At 36.8% G+C, this 17,809-nt stretch overlaps 1 protein-coding gene across 3 annotated transcripts in view; it reads right to left on the minus strand.

The window, feature by feature from the left end:
* CEP135 (centrosomal protein 135) overlaps positions 1-17,809 on the minus strand; it is an 85,295-nt gene that overhangs the window by 40,602 nt on the left and 26,884 nt on the right. For 2 of the 3 annotated variants that reach the window (XM_040483028.1, XM_040483038.1), the window contains exons 1-5: positions 14,093-14,254; positions 12,244-12,459; positions 8,340-8,405; positions 5,820-5,958; positions 2,534-2,757 (exon numbers count right to left, since the gene is read on the minus strand). In XM_040483028.1, coding sequence (XP_040338962.1) covers positions 2,534-2,757; positions 5,820-5,958; positions 8,340-8,405; positions 12,244-12,459; positions 14,093-14,239 — 792 coding nt within the window. In that variant the 5' untranslated portion in view covers positions 14,240-14,254. Of the gene's footprint in view, positions 1-2,533; positions 2,758-5,819; positions 5,959-8,339; positions 8,406-12,243; positions 12,460-14,092; positions 14,255-17,809 lie in introns of those variants that run through there. The other variant, XM_040483046.1, reaches the window with a different exon arrangement.

Raw genomic sequence — 17,809 nt, forward strand, 5'->3', positions numbered from 1 at the left:
TGTGTGTGTGTGTGTGTGTGTGTGTGTGTGTGTGTGTGTGTGTGTGTATACATCTTTATCCACTCATTTGACTGGCCTTCTTAAGCAGGAACTCTAGCTCTTTTCTTTTTCTTTTTTTTTTTTAATTTTTTTTCAACGTTTATTTATTTTTGGGACAGAGAGAGACAGAGCATGAGCAGGGGAGGGACAGAGAGAGAGGGAGACACAGAATCGGAAACAGGTTCCAGGCTCTGAGCCATCAGCCCAGAGCCCGACGCGGGGCTCGAACTCGCGGACCGCGAGATCGTGACCTGGCTGAAGTCGGACGCTTAACCGAATGCGCCACCCAGGCGCCCCTCTAGCTCTTTTCTAAGTATATCCTGTATGGACATAAATATGCAGGTATTTATATTTGTGTTCATAAATGTTAATAATGCCCTTATACCACTCCATCATTCCTAACACACACATACACAAGCTCATACACACACATGCAAAATACTAAATGCTACGAGCATAGGAACTATGTCTTCTTTATCTCATGTCCAGTGTTTAATTCATAGCTGGCACTCAGTATGTGTCTGCTCAACTGAACCGAACTTTGTATCTAGACTTGATGTACTTCCCCACTTTGTAAATGAGGAAACAGGGGTTCCATGAAGTGAGGGAACTTATCCAAGGTCATAAAGACAGTCTGTAGAGTTGTAACTTCTATCAGGCCTCCAACTCTAAAGCCCTTTCCACTACCAATATACTCAAAACTCACAATTGGAACCATAGTGAGTACAAGGTGAGAGGAGGCAGTGCCCACCCTGCAGACAGCAGAGAATCAACAGGCGTATTTTTGACAAAGATCACTGATATTAAAAATAGCAATTTTTTCCCAAGTTACTGCAATCCCAAGAAACTGTGCCTAACAGTGAGCCATAAAGGAGTTGAAAACTCAAAGCTTGTACCAAATCCAGCTTTAGTGAGGTCTTTGTTGTTTGCCATGTAGTTTCTAAACATGTTGAAAATACACAAGTTGAGGTGCAGATGCACAGAACTGTGCATCACAACTGTTTTATCCTCCTCCCATTTTACTCACATACACACCCACAATTCCCTACCATTCTTGCAACTTATTATTAGAATTCCAAAATGCTCTGAATACTCTACTTTAGAAAATGAATTCTTTATCTGAGTCAGTTAACACTAGAATATTTTAAGAAAATAAGTTGAAGGGGATAAAAGTCTCTCCTAAACCAGTATCTCTTGTTTTTCAATTGTGAATCCCTATCAAGGAGTTAATTAAATCAAATAATTATGTTAAAAGCCTTCAGATATTTTCCTACTCAGTTTTATTTAATAAATGCTTGATTAAACTAATCAACCATTTTGCAGGAAGATTCTCCTACATAATGAAGGTGATCAATTCAGTGATTTATTTTTTCTGAGTCCTAAGTATATATGGGGCTTAAAAAGCAACTCAGTAAACACATAAATTAACTTACAGTGTTTTCCCACCAGTTCCCTCTACTTGTACCAGATAACATAGAATAGTGTTTCTACTGACACCAGTAAATCAAATTCAGCCATTAGCCAATAAGGTTAAAAAACAGAGTCTAATCATAAAACAACCCAAAACCATTCAACAACAGACACAGGATCTTCAAGAAAAAGATGATGAAACAAGTAAATTCAGCCAAGTCTGAATTTTTTTAACCTATTATCTTCATGTATATGTCACAGTGACTTGATATTTTTAAACATTTGAAGTGAAATGTTTTGAGTTTTAACTTTAATCCCAACTTCCCCTAATTTTATCTAGTGTGTAAATAATGTTAGAATCATAAGCCTCCAGGACTCCTATAGCTCTAAAGCTTAAAAAAAAAAAAAAAAAAAATGAAGGATTCAAATTATACTCATGAAACACTGAAAATAACTGAGACCTAAAAGAGAGATACGCAATTTTAACCTCTCATGAAACATGGTTAACTTTACCTAGTTTTAGACTAGCAACTTGTAAATGTGGTTGTAGTAGACAAATGGGATGATCTGCCCCACACTTATTCCCACCCTCTACCTTGTCCTGCTACATGGTTAACATGGAAGATGTCTGGTGTGTACAATGTGACCCACCTTCCTGACTGGTCCAAGGCTGGGAACAGTATGAAGCCATGTTGTCTGCCATGTGGACAAAGCCACTTTGCTTTGAGAAAGAAAATGAAGCTGATAACAAGAGTAAAGGATAGAAGGAAAGGAAATGTCCAGTAGCATGAATTACTGGTTCCAGTTTCTGGAAGTCCAGATGTCCATGCACTTACCCTACACCCCTAATGAACTATTCAATCTTTCTTAATTTCCAAAAATCAGTACATTATACTTTGTTTTCCTAATAAATGCAGTGTCCCTACAGGATATAGGTCATGTAAGAAAATAAGAATCAAAATTAAGAAAAACTTTTAAAAAGCAAGTGTGAATAAAGTTATATTTAATACAATAATAACACCAGAAAAGCTGGCTCATAAAAATTCACTCTTGCCTATTAATCATCTTTAAAAAGAGGTATTACCTTTTCTAGTGTCTTAAATATTGGAATTTTTTCACGTGTAGAATAATTTGTAGAACAAGATCTTCGCTGTATTATATGTTGGAGTCTTTCCAGCTCTTTCTTATAAAAATCTCGTTCTTCTTCTATACCTTTCAGAAACGTATCTAAACGAGAGGGTGACTTGTCTCGACGTTTTATTCCGTGTTCTAGCCTCATCCTTTCAACTTCCAGAGTAAGTTCTCTTTCTGTAAGTTCAAGTAGTTAAATATTAAAACAGTGTTGGATATAAATTGTACAATTAGCCAAATAAATTATTTGAATAAGTTTTAGAATACAAGCTACTAAAAATCATTAATCTTTGTATATCACCTGGTGCTCGTCATGACACGTGCACTCAATCGTCATCACCTATTTCACCCATTCTCCAACCCACCTCCTCTCTGGTAACCATCAGTTTGTTTCTTTTTTCTTTCTTTAAAGATTTTACTTTTAAGTAATCTCTACACCCAACATGGCAACTGAACTCACAACCTCAAGATCAAGAGTTGCATGCTCTTCTGACTGAGCCACTCAGGCGCCCCAAGAGTGTGTTTCTTGGTTTGCCTTTTTCCCTTTGCTCATTTGTTTTATTTCTTAAATTCCACATATGAATGAAATCATATGGTATTTGTTTTTCTGACTTATTTCACTTAATACTCTCTAGCTCCACCCATGTTGTTGTAAACAGCAAGATTTCATTCTTTTTTATGGCTAATATTCCATTGTATAGATATACCACCTCGTCTTCATCCATTCACCAGTCGATGGACATTTGGGTTCTGTCCATAATTTGGTTATTATAGTAATGCTGCTATAAACATCGGGGTACATGTATCCCTTTGAGTATTTGTGTATTCTCTGGGTAAATACTTAGTAGTGTGATTGCTGGATTATAAGGTAGTTCTATTTTTAACCGTTGAGGAAACTCCATACTATTTTCCAGTGGCTGTACCAGTTTGCATTCCCACCAACAGTGCAAGAAGATTCCCCTTTCTCCACATCCTCACCAGGCCCCATTGTTTCTTGTGTTGTTGATTTCAGCTATTCTGACAGGTGTGAGATGATATCTCATTGTAGTTTTGATTTGCATTTTCTTGATGGTAAGTGATGATGAGCATCTTTTTTCTTTTTTTAAAAGTTTATTTGAGAGAAAGAGACAGAGAGAAGAGTGCATGCACATGGGGGAGGGACAGAGATAAGAGAGAGAGAGAATCCCAAGCAGGCTCCACAATGTCAGTGCAGAGCCTGATGTGGAGCTCAAACCCATGAACCATGAGATCATGTCCTGAGCCAAAGTCAGACAGACACTTAACCGACTGAGCCACCCAGGCACTCCTGATGAGCATCTTTTCATGTGTCTGTCTGCCATCTGTATGTCTTCTTTGGAAAAATGTCTATTCCTGTCTTCTACCCACTTTTTAACTGGATTATTTGGTTTTTGGGTGTTGAGTTTTGTCAATTCTTAATATATTCTGAATACTAACTCTATCAGATATGTCATTTGCAAATATCTTCTATTCCACAGGTTGCCTTTTAGTTTTGTTGACTGTTTCCTCTGCTATGCAGAAGCTTTTTATTTTGATGTAATCCCAATAGTTTATTTTTTCTTTTGCTTCGATTGCCTCAGGAGACATATCAGGGTGAGCATGTTTAAATGCCAATGGACAAAAACAGAACAGACTAAAATTATGGAAAGGAGACTATTAATATGCAAAGTTTTAAAATTAGAGATCCAGAGAACAGACGGAGGCAGTGGCCTTTCCTAAGAGGGACATACTTCCACAGTAACATGAGGGAAGATAATGACAGACAGTTTAAGATCTGGGGACAGAAAACTGACAGAAGGCTTCCCTGATGGCTTCCATTCTCTTAGGGAACCTGAAGATTGCCTACTCAAAATGGGAAGTGGAATGAGAGTCACAGCCTTATTGAGAATGGAAAACATTTGAAATGTTCTCTGCAGAGAGTAGGAAATCAAGTGGTAAGAAATACAGAGTAAGATTTCCATACATCATTGAGTGCGCAGCTGAGATTCAGGACCATCTAATTTACAGTGCTATTGATGCGTCTGGTGCATACACATGCAGTGGTTAACTGTTCACGTGTAAATGTGTAAAGGGTAAATATTTTGGTTGATTTGTGCCTGGATTTTTGGCAGGGAGGGTGCATTCACAACAGAGAAATAGGGGGTTTCATGTATTCGAAAGATCACACTGAAATGACAGGTCATGGCTAGCTATGAAAGGAAGTAAACTGCAAACTTCTGTATATAGATCTAAGCACTTTAATGTATTAACCCATTTAATCCTCACAACAATCTTTTGGGTAGGTACCATTATTAACACCATAGACAGGGAAACTAAGGCATAGAGAGGTTAAGTAATGTGCTCAAGGCTTACAGCCAGTAAGGAGAGAAGGGGTCAAATAGATTATCCACTTGGATGCTAAAGAGCCTAGGATATAGCCTCTTCTTAATATAGCACACTGGCTTTCTTTTACTTTCCAAGACACATGGAGTTTGAGGGCATCAGGCTTCTGCTCTTGCCATTCCTTCTGCCTGGGAAACTCTGCCCCCAATTTTCATCTGGCTGGTGTCTTGTCTCTGAGACCTTGGGCCAGTCAATTTCTAGCATATCTCCCCCTATTTTATTACCCCTTATCATCTCAAACTGGCTTTTTCATTTATGTGCTACTAACAAAGGCTCCACAAGAGCAGGAACCTTGTATATTTTGTTCACTACGATCATATACCCAGTACCTGAAACAGCCTGGCACACAACAAGCTCATAAACATTTTGAATGAATGGGTGAGTGGATGAATTCTTAGGTGTTTCCTAAACCAACTCATTTAGTGCTGTTACCCTACTGAGAGAGAGAGAGAGAAAGAGAATGAATGTGTTCTTTCAAGTGATACAAGTATATTTCCTTATAAAGATTCTGCCCTTCAATTTTTCACTATTTCAGAAGTTTTCCTCTTAGTCTTAATTAATTCTATAATCTGCCTCAAAGAAGGACATACTTCTACTGGAAAATATTCAAGCAGGGTTCCTTGTGCCAACTAGTCAAAAATATAAAAGAATCCTGTAAGGTTGTTGAGGGACAGAGATTTTTCACTGTATTTACAGCACTTAGTATGGTTTCTGGTATATAACAAGCACTCCACAAATATTCATTGAATGAATGAAAGAAAGATAATCTACTAAGAAAAAATAATGCCTCAGGAGGAAATCACAATCACTTTTTAAGTTATTAACATTTTATATTTTACCTGTAACTGCAAAACTTTCCATTTTTTTGTTAAGTCTTTGCTTTTCTTGTTCAAGCTGATGTACAACAGTTTCCAGGTCTGATTTTATAAGGAGTTCATCACTCAGTCTCTCCTTTTCTTTATGGCATAAGTTTAATTCCTGCAAAATTTAATACTATAATTAAGATTTCTAACAACCTTATAAAATATCATAGCACTTAAAATAAATATTTAGTAGTACCTTAAATTAAGAGTAACTGACATACACACAGACACACATTTTCAGTTAGTCAAGTCTACGGTTTCAACTAGAGTTAATTGTCAATTGTAGCTAAAAGGATCATAAAACCCAAATGTCAATAGTGCTCCTTTCTGAGAGTTATTAAATTTTGTTTTCATTTGCTCAGCATACTGTCCTACTTTTTAAAATGAATAAAAAGTGTTAAAACTTTATTTTTAAAGGAAGGCAGAACAAAGTCACAGTGTTCTAAAACTATCATATGTCTCAGTAACTATGCTGGTCATTCTCTTTGCCTCATCTGCACAGTGGGGATAAGATCAGTACTTGGACACCAAAGATTCACTTGTGAGGATGGAACTAAGGCTATGAAGCACTCTGCACAGTGTCTAGCACATGGAAAATGCTTAATAAATGTTAGCTATTAATTTCATTAGTATTTACCTTAAAAATATATAATATAGCACTAATGGAAAAAATAAAAAAGGTCAGAAAATAACTACAGCATCTTACTGTCAGCCAATACTACTGAAACTTGGTCAGAATTCTCAGACAAGCATTATGAATCACATTTGACTGTTTATAGTGTATATACAACAGTAGTGAACAAAAGCAAAAATCTCTGCATGACACTGTTAGTAAAAAATCACCAAAACATCCACTTTCTGTTTAAGGCTTCATGGGAGAATTTCACAGTATCTTTGAGATTCAAGAGTAGACAACATCTAGCAGGTTTAGTTAATTCAATTATTCAGTATTGACTTAAATACCTGTAGTTGAATAAAAAGGAAGCCACTGCGATTCACAGTGAGCACATAAAAATCAACAAGTATTCAAGCACCTACAATGTGCCAGCATATCACAATGGCTCCATGGGGGGTGGGGTGGGAGGGGAGTTTCATTTTCTAATTTAAGCCACCAGAACATTGCTGCTACACTGTATATATGAGAAATATGTGTCTGTATGTATATATACGTGTGTGTGTATATATGTGTATATATGTGTGTATATGTATATATACACACATATATACACACATATACACATGTATGTGTATATATATATATATATATATACACACACACACACACACACACACACATATAAAACAGTATATAGAATGAAAAAACTTGCATTAGTCTCAGTTTCTAATCTTAGCAGAAACTCATCCCATTTAATGGCTATTTAAAAAAATCCCCAATCATCTTTTGGGTGACCACCCAGGACCTTCCACCTGTAAGCAAGACATTCTGTCAGTTCTGGACTACAGAACTTTATGCTATTTCTGGGTTTATGCTGGGATGATTACTACTTTTTTCATTTGAAGACTATCAGAACAAATAATATCTAGGAAAATGGTTTATAATACTAAACAAAGCTTTTTAAAAGAGGACTGAGTGTTTTTGTTCAAAATTTTATTTTTGGGGCGCCTGGGTGGCGCAGTCGGTTAAGCGTCCGACTTCAGCCAGGTCACGATCTCACGGTCCGTGAGTTCCAGCCCCGCGTCGGGCTCTGGGCTGATGGCTCGGAGCCTGGAGCCTGTTTCCGATTCTGTGTCTCCCTCTCTCTCTGCCCCTCCCCCGTTCATGCTCTGTTTCTCTCTGTCCCACAAATAAACGTTGAAAAAAAAAATTAAAAAAAAAAATAAAATTTTATTTTTAAGTAATCTCTGCACCCAAACCAGGGCTCAAACTCATAGCCCCACAATCAAGAGTCGCATGCTCCAATGACTGAGCCAGCCAGGCACCCCAAGACTGAGTACTTTAATAAAAGTCAACAATGTTTAAAGTAATTATCAATTTCTAGTCTTAATATTACTAAACTGACAAGTCCTGAAGTAGTTAAGAGTATTCCTAACAGGTTTTCCAAATTTGAATTTAACTTCTAATCTACTATATATGAAATTAAAGAATTACAAAAATATAAACAGAATTAAATATATCCATTCAAAAGAATATGACTCAGCCATAAAAAGGAAGTACTTGCTACAAGCATGAACCTTGAAACCACTGTGCTAAATGAAGGAAGCCAAACACAAATGGCCATATATTGTATGATTCCACTTATATAAACTGTCCAGAATAGGCAAATCTATAGAAATAGTGGTAGATTCGTAGTTACCAGAGGCTGAACAGAGGAAAATGGGAGTGACTGCTAATGGGTATGACATTTCTTATTGGAGTGATGAAAATGTTGTTACTAGACTGAATGTGTAAATTACATCTCAATTAAAAAATATATGCAATATAAAGCACACAAATTTTATTACCAAAAGTTCTGGCAATTCAACATAACTACTTACCAGTTGAAGTTTTGCCATTGTTTCTTCAAGATCCCGCATTTCAGAAAGCTTTCTTTTAATCTCTTTCTAGGAATAAAAAACTTACTAAGTACAGACCTGAAAGTCAAGAATACTTATCACTAAGGGGCACCTGGGTGGCGCAGTCGGTTAGGCGTCCGACTTCAGCCAGGTCACAATCTCGCGGTCCGTGAGTTCGAGCCCCGAGTCACGCTCTGGGCTGATGGCTCAGAGCCTGGAGCCTGTTTCCGATTCTGTGTCTCCCTCTCTCTCTGCCCCTCCCCCATTCATGCTCTGTCTCTCTCTGTCCCAAAAATAAATAAACGTTGAAAAAAAATTTTTTTTTAAAAAAGAATACTTATCACTAAGTCACACTGCAAATAAGACCGTCATTTTTCAAGTAGTCATCCTTCTCACCAGGGAGATTTAGCTGTTTGTTGTTGTTTTGTTTTAAAGTTTATTTATTTTGAGAGAGAGAGAGAGAGAGAGAGAGAGAGAGAGAGAGAATTCCAAGCTGACTCCACGCTGTCAGCACAGCACATTGTCTGACACAGGGCTTTTATCTCACTAATCATGAGATCATCACTTGAGCCAAAATCAAGAGTCAGAGGCTTAACCGACTGAACCACTCCATGTGCCCAGAGGCTTTAGCTGTTTTACTTTTTTTTTTTCCATTTTTTTAACGTTTATTTATTTTTGAGAGACAGAGAGAGGGTGAGCAGGGGAGGGGCAGAGAGAGAGGGAGACAGAGAATCCGAAGCAGGCTCCAGACTCTGAGCTGTCAGCACAGAGCCTGATGCAGGACTCGAACCCATGAACCAAACTGAGATCATGACCTGAGACGAAGTCGGACGTTTAACTGACTGAGCCACTCAGGCGCCCCGAGGCTCTAGCCGTTTTAAGCCTCAATTTCTGTGAAGAGGAGACAACGTTCAGGCTTCTCTTTAATTTCTTGGTATCCTGAATGCTTACAGGGAGCTATTTATAACGTCTAAAACAAGACGACCACTTAAAAAATATTTTGCCTACATGCTTGTAGGGTCTTCCTTGAACCATAATTTTTGGGTTCTTTTATGGCACCATCATTTCCTAATTTTCCTATCTTTCCACCTGCAACTACCAAGGAGAGCGAGAGCACTGAATGCCAATGTTAAAATATTTTGACCCAAAAGGAATCTTTTGTGAGCCAAGCTATCATTCCTGACCAATGCCAATGGGACCTGAGAAGCTATATTCAGTATGTTGTGTGCATGAGCATAGAAGATGCAAAAGGAGGAAGAAAGAGAGGAATGAGATACAGGACTGTTGCAATGAAACATGAATCACAAAAACAAAATTAAAACTGCACTATATTCTTCATTTTCTAAGTTTATTTTCTTTTAGTAATTTCTATACTCAATGTGGGGCTCAAACTCATGATCTGGAGATCAAGAGTCACGGGCTCTTCCAACTGGGCCAGACAGGAGCCCCTATATTCTTCATTTTCAAGACTCTTTTGGAAATTCTGGGTCCCTTGAGATTTTATAATTTTATAATCTTTTTCTGTTTCCATAAAAAAAAAAATGCCATTGGGATTTGGATAGGGATTGTACTGAATCTGTAGATTGCTTTGGGTACTAAGTCCTCCAATCCATGAACATAGGATGTCTTTCCATTTATTTCTGTCTTCTTTGATTCTTTTCAGCAATGTTTTTTACTTTCTCAGGTAAGTTTATTCCTAAGTATTTTATTCTTTCTGATGATATGGCAAATGAGATTATTTTATTAATTTCCTTTTGGATTTTAATTATTGGCATATCAAAACATACCTGATTTTTGTGCGTTTTGTATCCTGCAACTTTGTTGAATTTATTAGTTCAAGTTTTTGTGAAATCTTTAGGATTTTCTACATATAAGATCATGTCACACAGAAACATAATTTTATTTCTTTCTTTCCAATTTGGATGCCTTTTCTTTCTCTTACCTAACTGCTTTGGCTAGTACCACGTTGAACAGAACTGGTGAGAATAGGCATCCTTGCATTGTTCCTGATCCTAGAGGAAAAGCTTCCAATCTTCACCACAGGGTATGACATGAACTGTGGGCTTTTCATATATGGCCTTCATTATGTTGAAGTATGTTCCTTTTAATGTACTAATTAGTGGATATGACACTGCATAAAATCGACTCAGTGATGTAGCGTACTGGTCCTCAAACTAGATTATATACCCATTCCTGAGGTAACATGAAGACTTCCCAAGTATTATGTAAAACTACTGTATACATGTAGTTTTAGTGTATCCATATCTGGATATACAATCCTTTTCAAGAATTATCTACCTGACAACCTGCATGTGATCTAGGTATCTCATGAGTTCTCCTCTCCCACTTTTTCCTCTCAACTGTTTTTCTCCCACTATTTTTTAAAATTTTATTTATTTATTTTGAGAGATAGAGAACTTACATGCATATGCACAAGTGGGAAGGGCAGAGAGAGCGAGAGAGCGAGAGAGAGAACCCTAAGCAGGCTCCACATTGCCAGCACAGAGCCCAATGCAGGGCTCGAACTCACAAACTGTGAGATCATGACCCGAGCCAAAACCAAACAGTTGGACACTTAAGTGACTGAACCACCCAGGCACCCTCTCTCCCACTTTTTAAAGCAAAAGGATGCATCTAATATCACACTGTCTCAAAATATGAAAAACTTTTGAAGCATCAGGCAAAAAGATAATCTGAGGGGCGCCTGGGTGGCTCAGTCGGTTAAGCGTCCGACTTCAGCCTGGGTCACGATCTCGCGGTCCGTGAGTTCGAGCCCCGCGTCGGGCTCTGGGCTGATGGCTCAGAGCCTGGAGCCTGCTTCAGATTCTGTGTCTCCCTCTCTCTCTGCCCCTCCCCCATTCATGCTCTGTCTCTCTCTGTCTCAAAAATAAATAAATGTTAAGAAAAAAAAATTAAAAAAAAAGATAATCTGAAATTTATAAAAGATACATATTTATTAAGATATGTATTAATAAGACATATCTTATTAAGACATGTATTTCCAATAAAATTTTACTTTTTGATTTAGTATGTATTTATCAACATTTGTTTGTATTTGTCACTCTGATCCATTGATTACTGATAATTATAATGATAGCACCATTCGGAGGAAAATGTTAACACTTTGAACCTTGTAGTCAAAGGACACTTTTAAAAATAAAAAATGTCAATAAATAAAATAAAATATTTCAATTCATGTATTTTTTTATTACAGAGATGTTTGATAGGGTGATCACGAAAAGATATTCAAGCATAAATATGTTAAAAGAGGATAAAACTGGAGATTTCAAGAAGAAAGGGTCATTTAGATTCTACTAGCTATATTTAAAAGAACAATGTAACAGTTTTAAGAGATCGGTAGGTTGGAAATTACATCCTTTGTATCTATTTAATCTGTTTATTAATTACTATTTTTAAAGATTTTATTTTTAAGTAATCTCTACACCCAATGTGGGGCTTGAACTCACAACCCTGAGATCAAGAGTTGCATGCTCTTCCACTGCACCAGCCAGCTGCCCCCTTTCGTATTTATTTAAACTTAAAGATGAAAAATGTTAGCTACCAACTTAAAATGTGCAAGGATATACACTGTTCAAAAAATACTTTTAAAGGGTTCATGAGCACAAAATGACATAGAGGACAAACTTCCAAAGCTCACTCACAACAGAGATAAAAGAACAGAGATGAAAATCTTGAAGGAAAAAAGGACAAAGTCTGGAGAGAGCTAGCCTGAGAAAAAGCATGTTTCAGAAACACACCCAAATTTAGACAGCAGAAAAACCTGAATTACAAAACAACCAAACCAAAAGACCCAATCAGGTATCAAAGGGCTTAAGCTCACTATGTTCTGGAAGAATTAAGAAACGCTCCCACAACCTAGACATACCTTTGCTTCCCCAAGTTCTTTATCAGCAGTCTCAAGCACTTCTTCTTTATGTCTTTCCAACTGCTGTGCTAACTGGTCTATTTCGGTTAATTCTTGGCAGAGTTTTTCATTTTTGTTACTTAAATTAACAACTTCAGTAGTTACGGTTTCCTTGGTTTCCATAAGCTCCTGTATATGCTTCTCCAGGTCTTTATTAGCTTGCTGAAGAAAGTCAACCTAAGTTGAATTTGTAATTAACAGGTATATGAATTGGAAAATTATCCTAAATACTCAACTTTCAAAATACTTCAAAATACTCTATTTTTTAAAATACTGAAAATTAAACCAGAGGTATTTTACATTTGCAATCTTACACTGTTGATTCACAAAACTGACAATGTGTGGTTTAACAAAAATATATAGCCATTGGCATTCAACTTTTAAGCATGGAAGGAAAAGTAAAAAATTTGTGTGAACTTCTTCCCAACAGAGAGTTCTACCATTATGACAAGAATATCACTACAATGATAATATCACTCTGGACTGTGCTGTCCAATATAGTAGCCACCAGCACCCATATGTGCATACTGTAGAGCTAGTCCAAACTGAGGTGTGCTATAAATGTAAAACATATGCAAGATTTCAAAGACTTGGTACAAAAAAGAAAAAAAGGAAAATATGTCAACATCAACATTTTACAACAATTACACACTGCAATTATATTTTGGATATACTGAGGTAAATACATTATTAAAATTAATTTCATCTGTTTCTTTTTTATTTTATTTTAATCTGGTTACTAGAAAATTAAAAAAAATTTTTTTAATGTTTATTTTTGAGAGACACACAGACAGAATGCAAGCAGAGGAGGGGCAGAGAGAGAGGGAGACCCAGAATCCGAAGCAGACTCCAGGCTCTGAGCTGTCAGCACAGAGCCTGACATAGGATTCGAACCCACGGACCATGAGATCATGACCTGAGCTGAAGCTGGATGCTTAAACCAACTGAGCCACCCAGGCGCTCCCAGAAAATTTTAAATTATATATGTGGCTCATATCATATTTGTATTGGACAGCACTGCTCTAGGGCTACTATTGATATTCATGACTTACTATTCTGGTTCTGGTCCAGTCAGCAATGACATGTCTAAATTTCTAAAGGTGATGTAACATGCTTTATGGAACTCTCCTGTTCTTTTACTCCTAGGTCAGACACATGGCAAGGGAATCAATTACATGTTTAATTTTTTGGATTTCTTTCTACAAATCTTTTTGATATTATAAAAGAAATACAAAAACTTCGAAAACAAAGAAAATAAAAAAATATCTCATCACACAAAGATAAGCTGTTCGTATATTTTAGTGTATTCTCTTCCAGTGTTTTCTCTAAGTTCATACGCACATTTTTAAAAAGCAAACTGAAGATCCCATTGTGTCTACGGTTTATTCTCCTCCTCTAATTTTTTTTTAATGTTTATTTATTTTGAGAGAACGAGAGAGTGTGCTAGTTGGGGAAGGGCAGAGAGAGAGGGAGAGATAAAGAATCCCAAGCAGGTTCAAACTTACGAACCATGAGATCATGACCTGAGCTGAAATCAAGAGTCAGATGCTTAACCAACTGAGCCACTCAGGTACCCCTATTCTCCTTTTAAATATTTAACATTATAGTGTATATATCTTTCTGCCTCATTAACTATCTTTTTAAAACATGATTTTTCAATAGTTGCATCCTATTTCTGGATAGTTTGGCTCTATCAAATTTTTCCCACTATATAACTGGTAAACAACTCTGTTACTTTTACAAATCAATGAACTGTTACAAACACTTAACGATTGTATATACTTGGTGAAATAATTATAAATGTCATTACCTGAACATTTAAATGAGCAATAAGCTTTTCATTGGTTTTGTTTCTAGTCTCCAGAGAGAGGACATCAGGGGAACGGCCACTGTCCAATGCAACTGATAGTCGTTCTATCTCTCGTTCTCTTAGCTCAATCTGAAGACATAAAATCATGCTATAATTTTAAAAAATTTGCTTTAAACTGAAATAATTAACACTGGACACTTACTTGGATATACTTCCATTTCTCTTATGCTTCACAATGTATATAAGAGATTAACACTCATACATGTATCCACACCAATATGGGATTATAAAATGCATATACACAAAGCAAAAATAAACAGAGAAAAATGTCAAAATAAGAATGTCAAGTTTTCGTAAGTATTTCTATTGAATAGATTTTTCCTAATTAATTTTAATTTTTTGGTTTCTTCCCCCCCTCCTCCAAGATTAGGCAATATTGATATAAAAAGAAATGATTGAGTACTAGAATGGAGTCTGAGTGACTTCAGTGCCTACTGGAATAAATGTAGAATAAATGAATAAATGTAGAACAGAAAGAATTACTACTGAAACTCAATATTAAAAAGGATAGGAAGTTGGGGTGAATTTAATTATTATTTAGAAAACAACACACACAAAATCACAGAGATCACTATCAACCATGAAATCACACTTACATGCACGAATTTGGAAAAATGGATGTACACATTTGCAGTGTTTTTTCAAAAACACTGAAAGCTAAAACCAAGCACTCAATTCAACAATATTGAGCACAATTCTAGGTATATGAAGATGAATAAAACATGATTTCTAACTTTCAGGAACACAGCTTTACCAAGAAAACTAGCAAGTAAATCAATTATTGCTGTAGTATGTTGTTCAGTGGTAGAATAAATAGATATATGACACCAAAGTGATTAAGGGAATAAACCGATTTACTCTCCATGATATACCCATATGCCTATGGAAATTAGTGAAGGCTTTATCAAATACATATGCCCAAAAAGGTTATAAATTATGCTATGAAGAGAAAGAAGAAAGGAGGAATGTTCCAGGCAGTGACACAGAAACATAAAGCCACATGGTATGATTGAAGGAGCAGAAATGGCTCGGTAAGACTGAATATACAAGGGAACTTATGGTTGGGTCTGAAGAATCAGTCAGGAACTAATTATGATTAAGTACTGAATACTTTGCTAAGGAGAAAGATTGCTCTGCACTAAAAGATGAGTAAGAATAAAATCAGAGGTAGGGAGACCTACTGGAGGAATGAATGAGAGATGAATAAGGTATAAAATAGAACAGTGAGATGAGCAGAAGAAGTAAGTTTACAAAGTACATAGAAGTGACAGAATTTGGTGAGTGGTATGTGAAGGGAAGAGAAGGAGATCTAGAAAGACTACAGAATGTTGGCTTGGGCAGATGGTGATGCCACCAACGAACATAGAGAATATAGGGGAAAAAAAACAAGAGTTGAGGCAGAAGATAACAAGTTCAGTACCAGACATATGGTACAAACAGCTTTCATCCAAGTGGAAATGCCCAGTATAAAATTGAACATACGGGTCTGGACCTCTGCAGAGATTTGAGCCAGAAAGACTGGGAAGTCATCAATATACAGAGAATATTTTAAGAGAGTAAATGAGACCTTCTGAGAAAATATACAGGGAAAGGAGTCAAAGACAGAATCCTGAAAAACAGTAATATTTTAGGGAAAGGGCAGAAAGAAAAAGCAAAGAAGAAATTATAAGAGATTTTTAAAAAAGGGGAAACTGAAAGAAAATGAGTCATGGGATGGTTTCAAAGAGAAATTATCAATAATGCCAAATACTATAAAGGGGTCAAGGAAATGGAGACTAAAAGTATCCTTTTGGATCTAGCAATTAACGTCACTGATGTCATTACTAAACCCATTTATGTAATGGGAAGCAGAAGCCAAAAGGCAACAGGAGAGCCAGAGGTGAAGAAGTGGAGACAGAAGAGTAAGATACTCTTTAGAGAAGTTTACATGAGGGAGGAGAGAGCATTAGCAAGAGGGGCATTAACAAGAGGGGCTTTAGCAAGAATTAAATAAAGGAGATCTTTTTTCAAAAATTTTTATTATTATTAATGTTTAAGTTATTTATTTTGAGGGACAGAAAGAGCATGAGTGGGCAGGGGCAGAGAGAGAGAGGGAGAAATAGAATCCCAAGCAGGCTCTGCACTGCTAGTGCAGAGCCCAATGTGGAGCTCAAACTCACAAACCAGGAGATCATGACCTTAGTCAAAATCAAGAGTTGGACACTTAACCAACTGAGCCACTCAGGCACCTCTAAAAGAGATCTTTTTAGCAATCAGGCAACAAAAGGAAATCAAAGGCATCAAAATTGGCAAAGATGAAGTCAAGCTTTCGCTTTTTGCAGATAACATGATATTATACATGGAAAATCCGATAGACTCCACCAAAAGTCTGCTAGAACTGATACATGAATTCAGCAAAGTTGCAGGATACAAAATCAATGCATAGAAATCAGTTGCATTCTTATACACTAACAATGAAGCAACAGAAAGACAAGTAAAGAAACTGATCCCATTCACAATTGCACCAAGAAGCATAAAATACCTAGGAATAAATCTAACCAAAGATGTAAAGGATCTGTATGCTGAAAACTATAGAAAGCTTATGAAAGAAATTGAAGAAGATTTAAAGAAATGGAAAGACATTCCCTGCTCATGGATTGGAAGAATAAATATTGTCAAAATGTCAATACTACCCAAAGCTATCTACACATTCAATGCAATCCCAATCAAAATTGCACCAGCATTCTTCTCGAAACTAGAACAAGCAATCCTAAAATTCATATGGAACCACAAAAGGCCCCGAATAGCCAAAGTAATTTTGAAGAAGAAGACCAAAGCAGGAGGCATCACAATCCCAGACTTTAGCCTCTACTACAAAGCTGTCATCATCAAGACAGCATGGTATTGGCACAAAAACAGACACATAGACCAATGGAATAGAATAGAAACCCCAGAACTAGACCCACAAACGTATGGCCAACTCATCTTTGACAAAGCAGGAAAGAACATCCAATGGAAAAAAGACAGTCTCTTTAACAAATGGTGCTGGGAGAACTGGACAGCAACATGCAGAAGGTTGAAACTAGACCACTTTCTCACACCATTCACAAAAATAAACTCAAAATGGATCAAGGACCTGAATGTGAGACAGGAAACCATCAAAACCTTAGAGGAGAAAGCAGGAAAAGACCTCTCTGACCTCAGCCGTAGCAATCTCTTACTCGACACATCCCCAAAGGCAAGGGAATTAAAAGCAAAAGTGAATTACTGGGACCTTATGAAGATAAAAAGCTTCTGCACAGCAAAGGAAACAACCAACAAAACTAAAAGGCAACCAACGGAATGGGAAAAGATAGTTGCAAATGACATATCGGACAAAGGGCTAGTATCCAAAATCTATAAAGAGCTCACCAAACTCCACACCCGAAAAGCAAATAACCCAGTGAAGAAATGGGCAGAAAACATGAATAGACACTTCTCTAAAGAAGACATCCGGATGGCCAACAGGCACATGAAAAGATGTTCAGCGTCGCTCCTTATCAGGGAAATACAAATCAAAACCACACTCAGGTATCACCTCACACCAGTCAGAGTGGCCAAAATGAACAAATCAGGAGACTATAGATGCTGGAGAGGATGTGGAGAAACGGGAACCCTCTTGCACTGTTGGTGGGAATG

The sequence above is a fragment of the Herpailurus yagouaroundi genome, unplaced genomic scaffold (genome assembly GCF_014898765.1).
Source record: "Herpailurus yagouaroundi ecotype Mexico unplaced genomic scaffold, PumYag 28, whole genome shotgun sequence".
NCBI classification, from domain to species: Eukaryota; Metazoa; Chordata; class Mammalia; order Carnivora; family Felidae; genus Herpailurus; species Herpailurus yagouaroundi.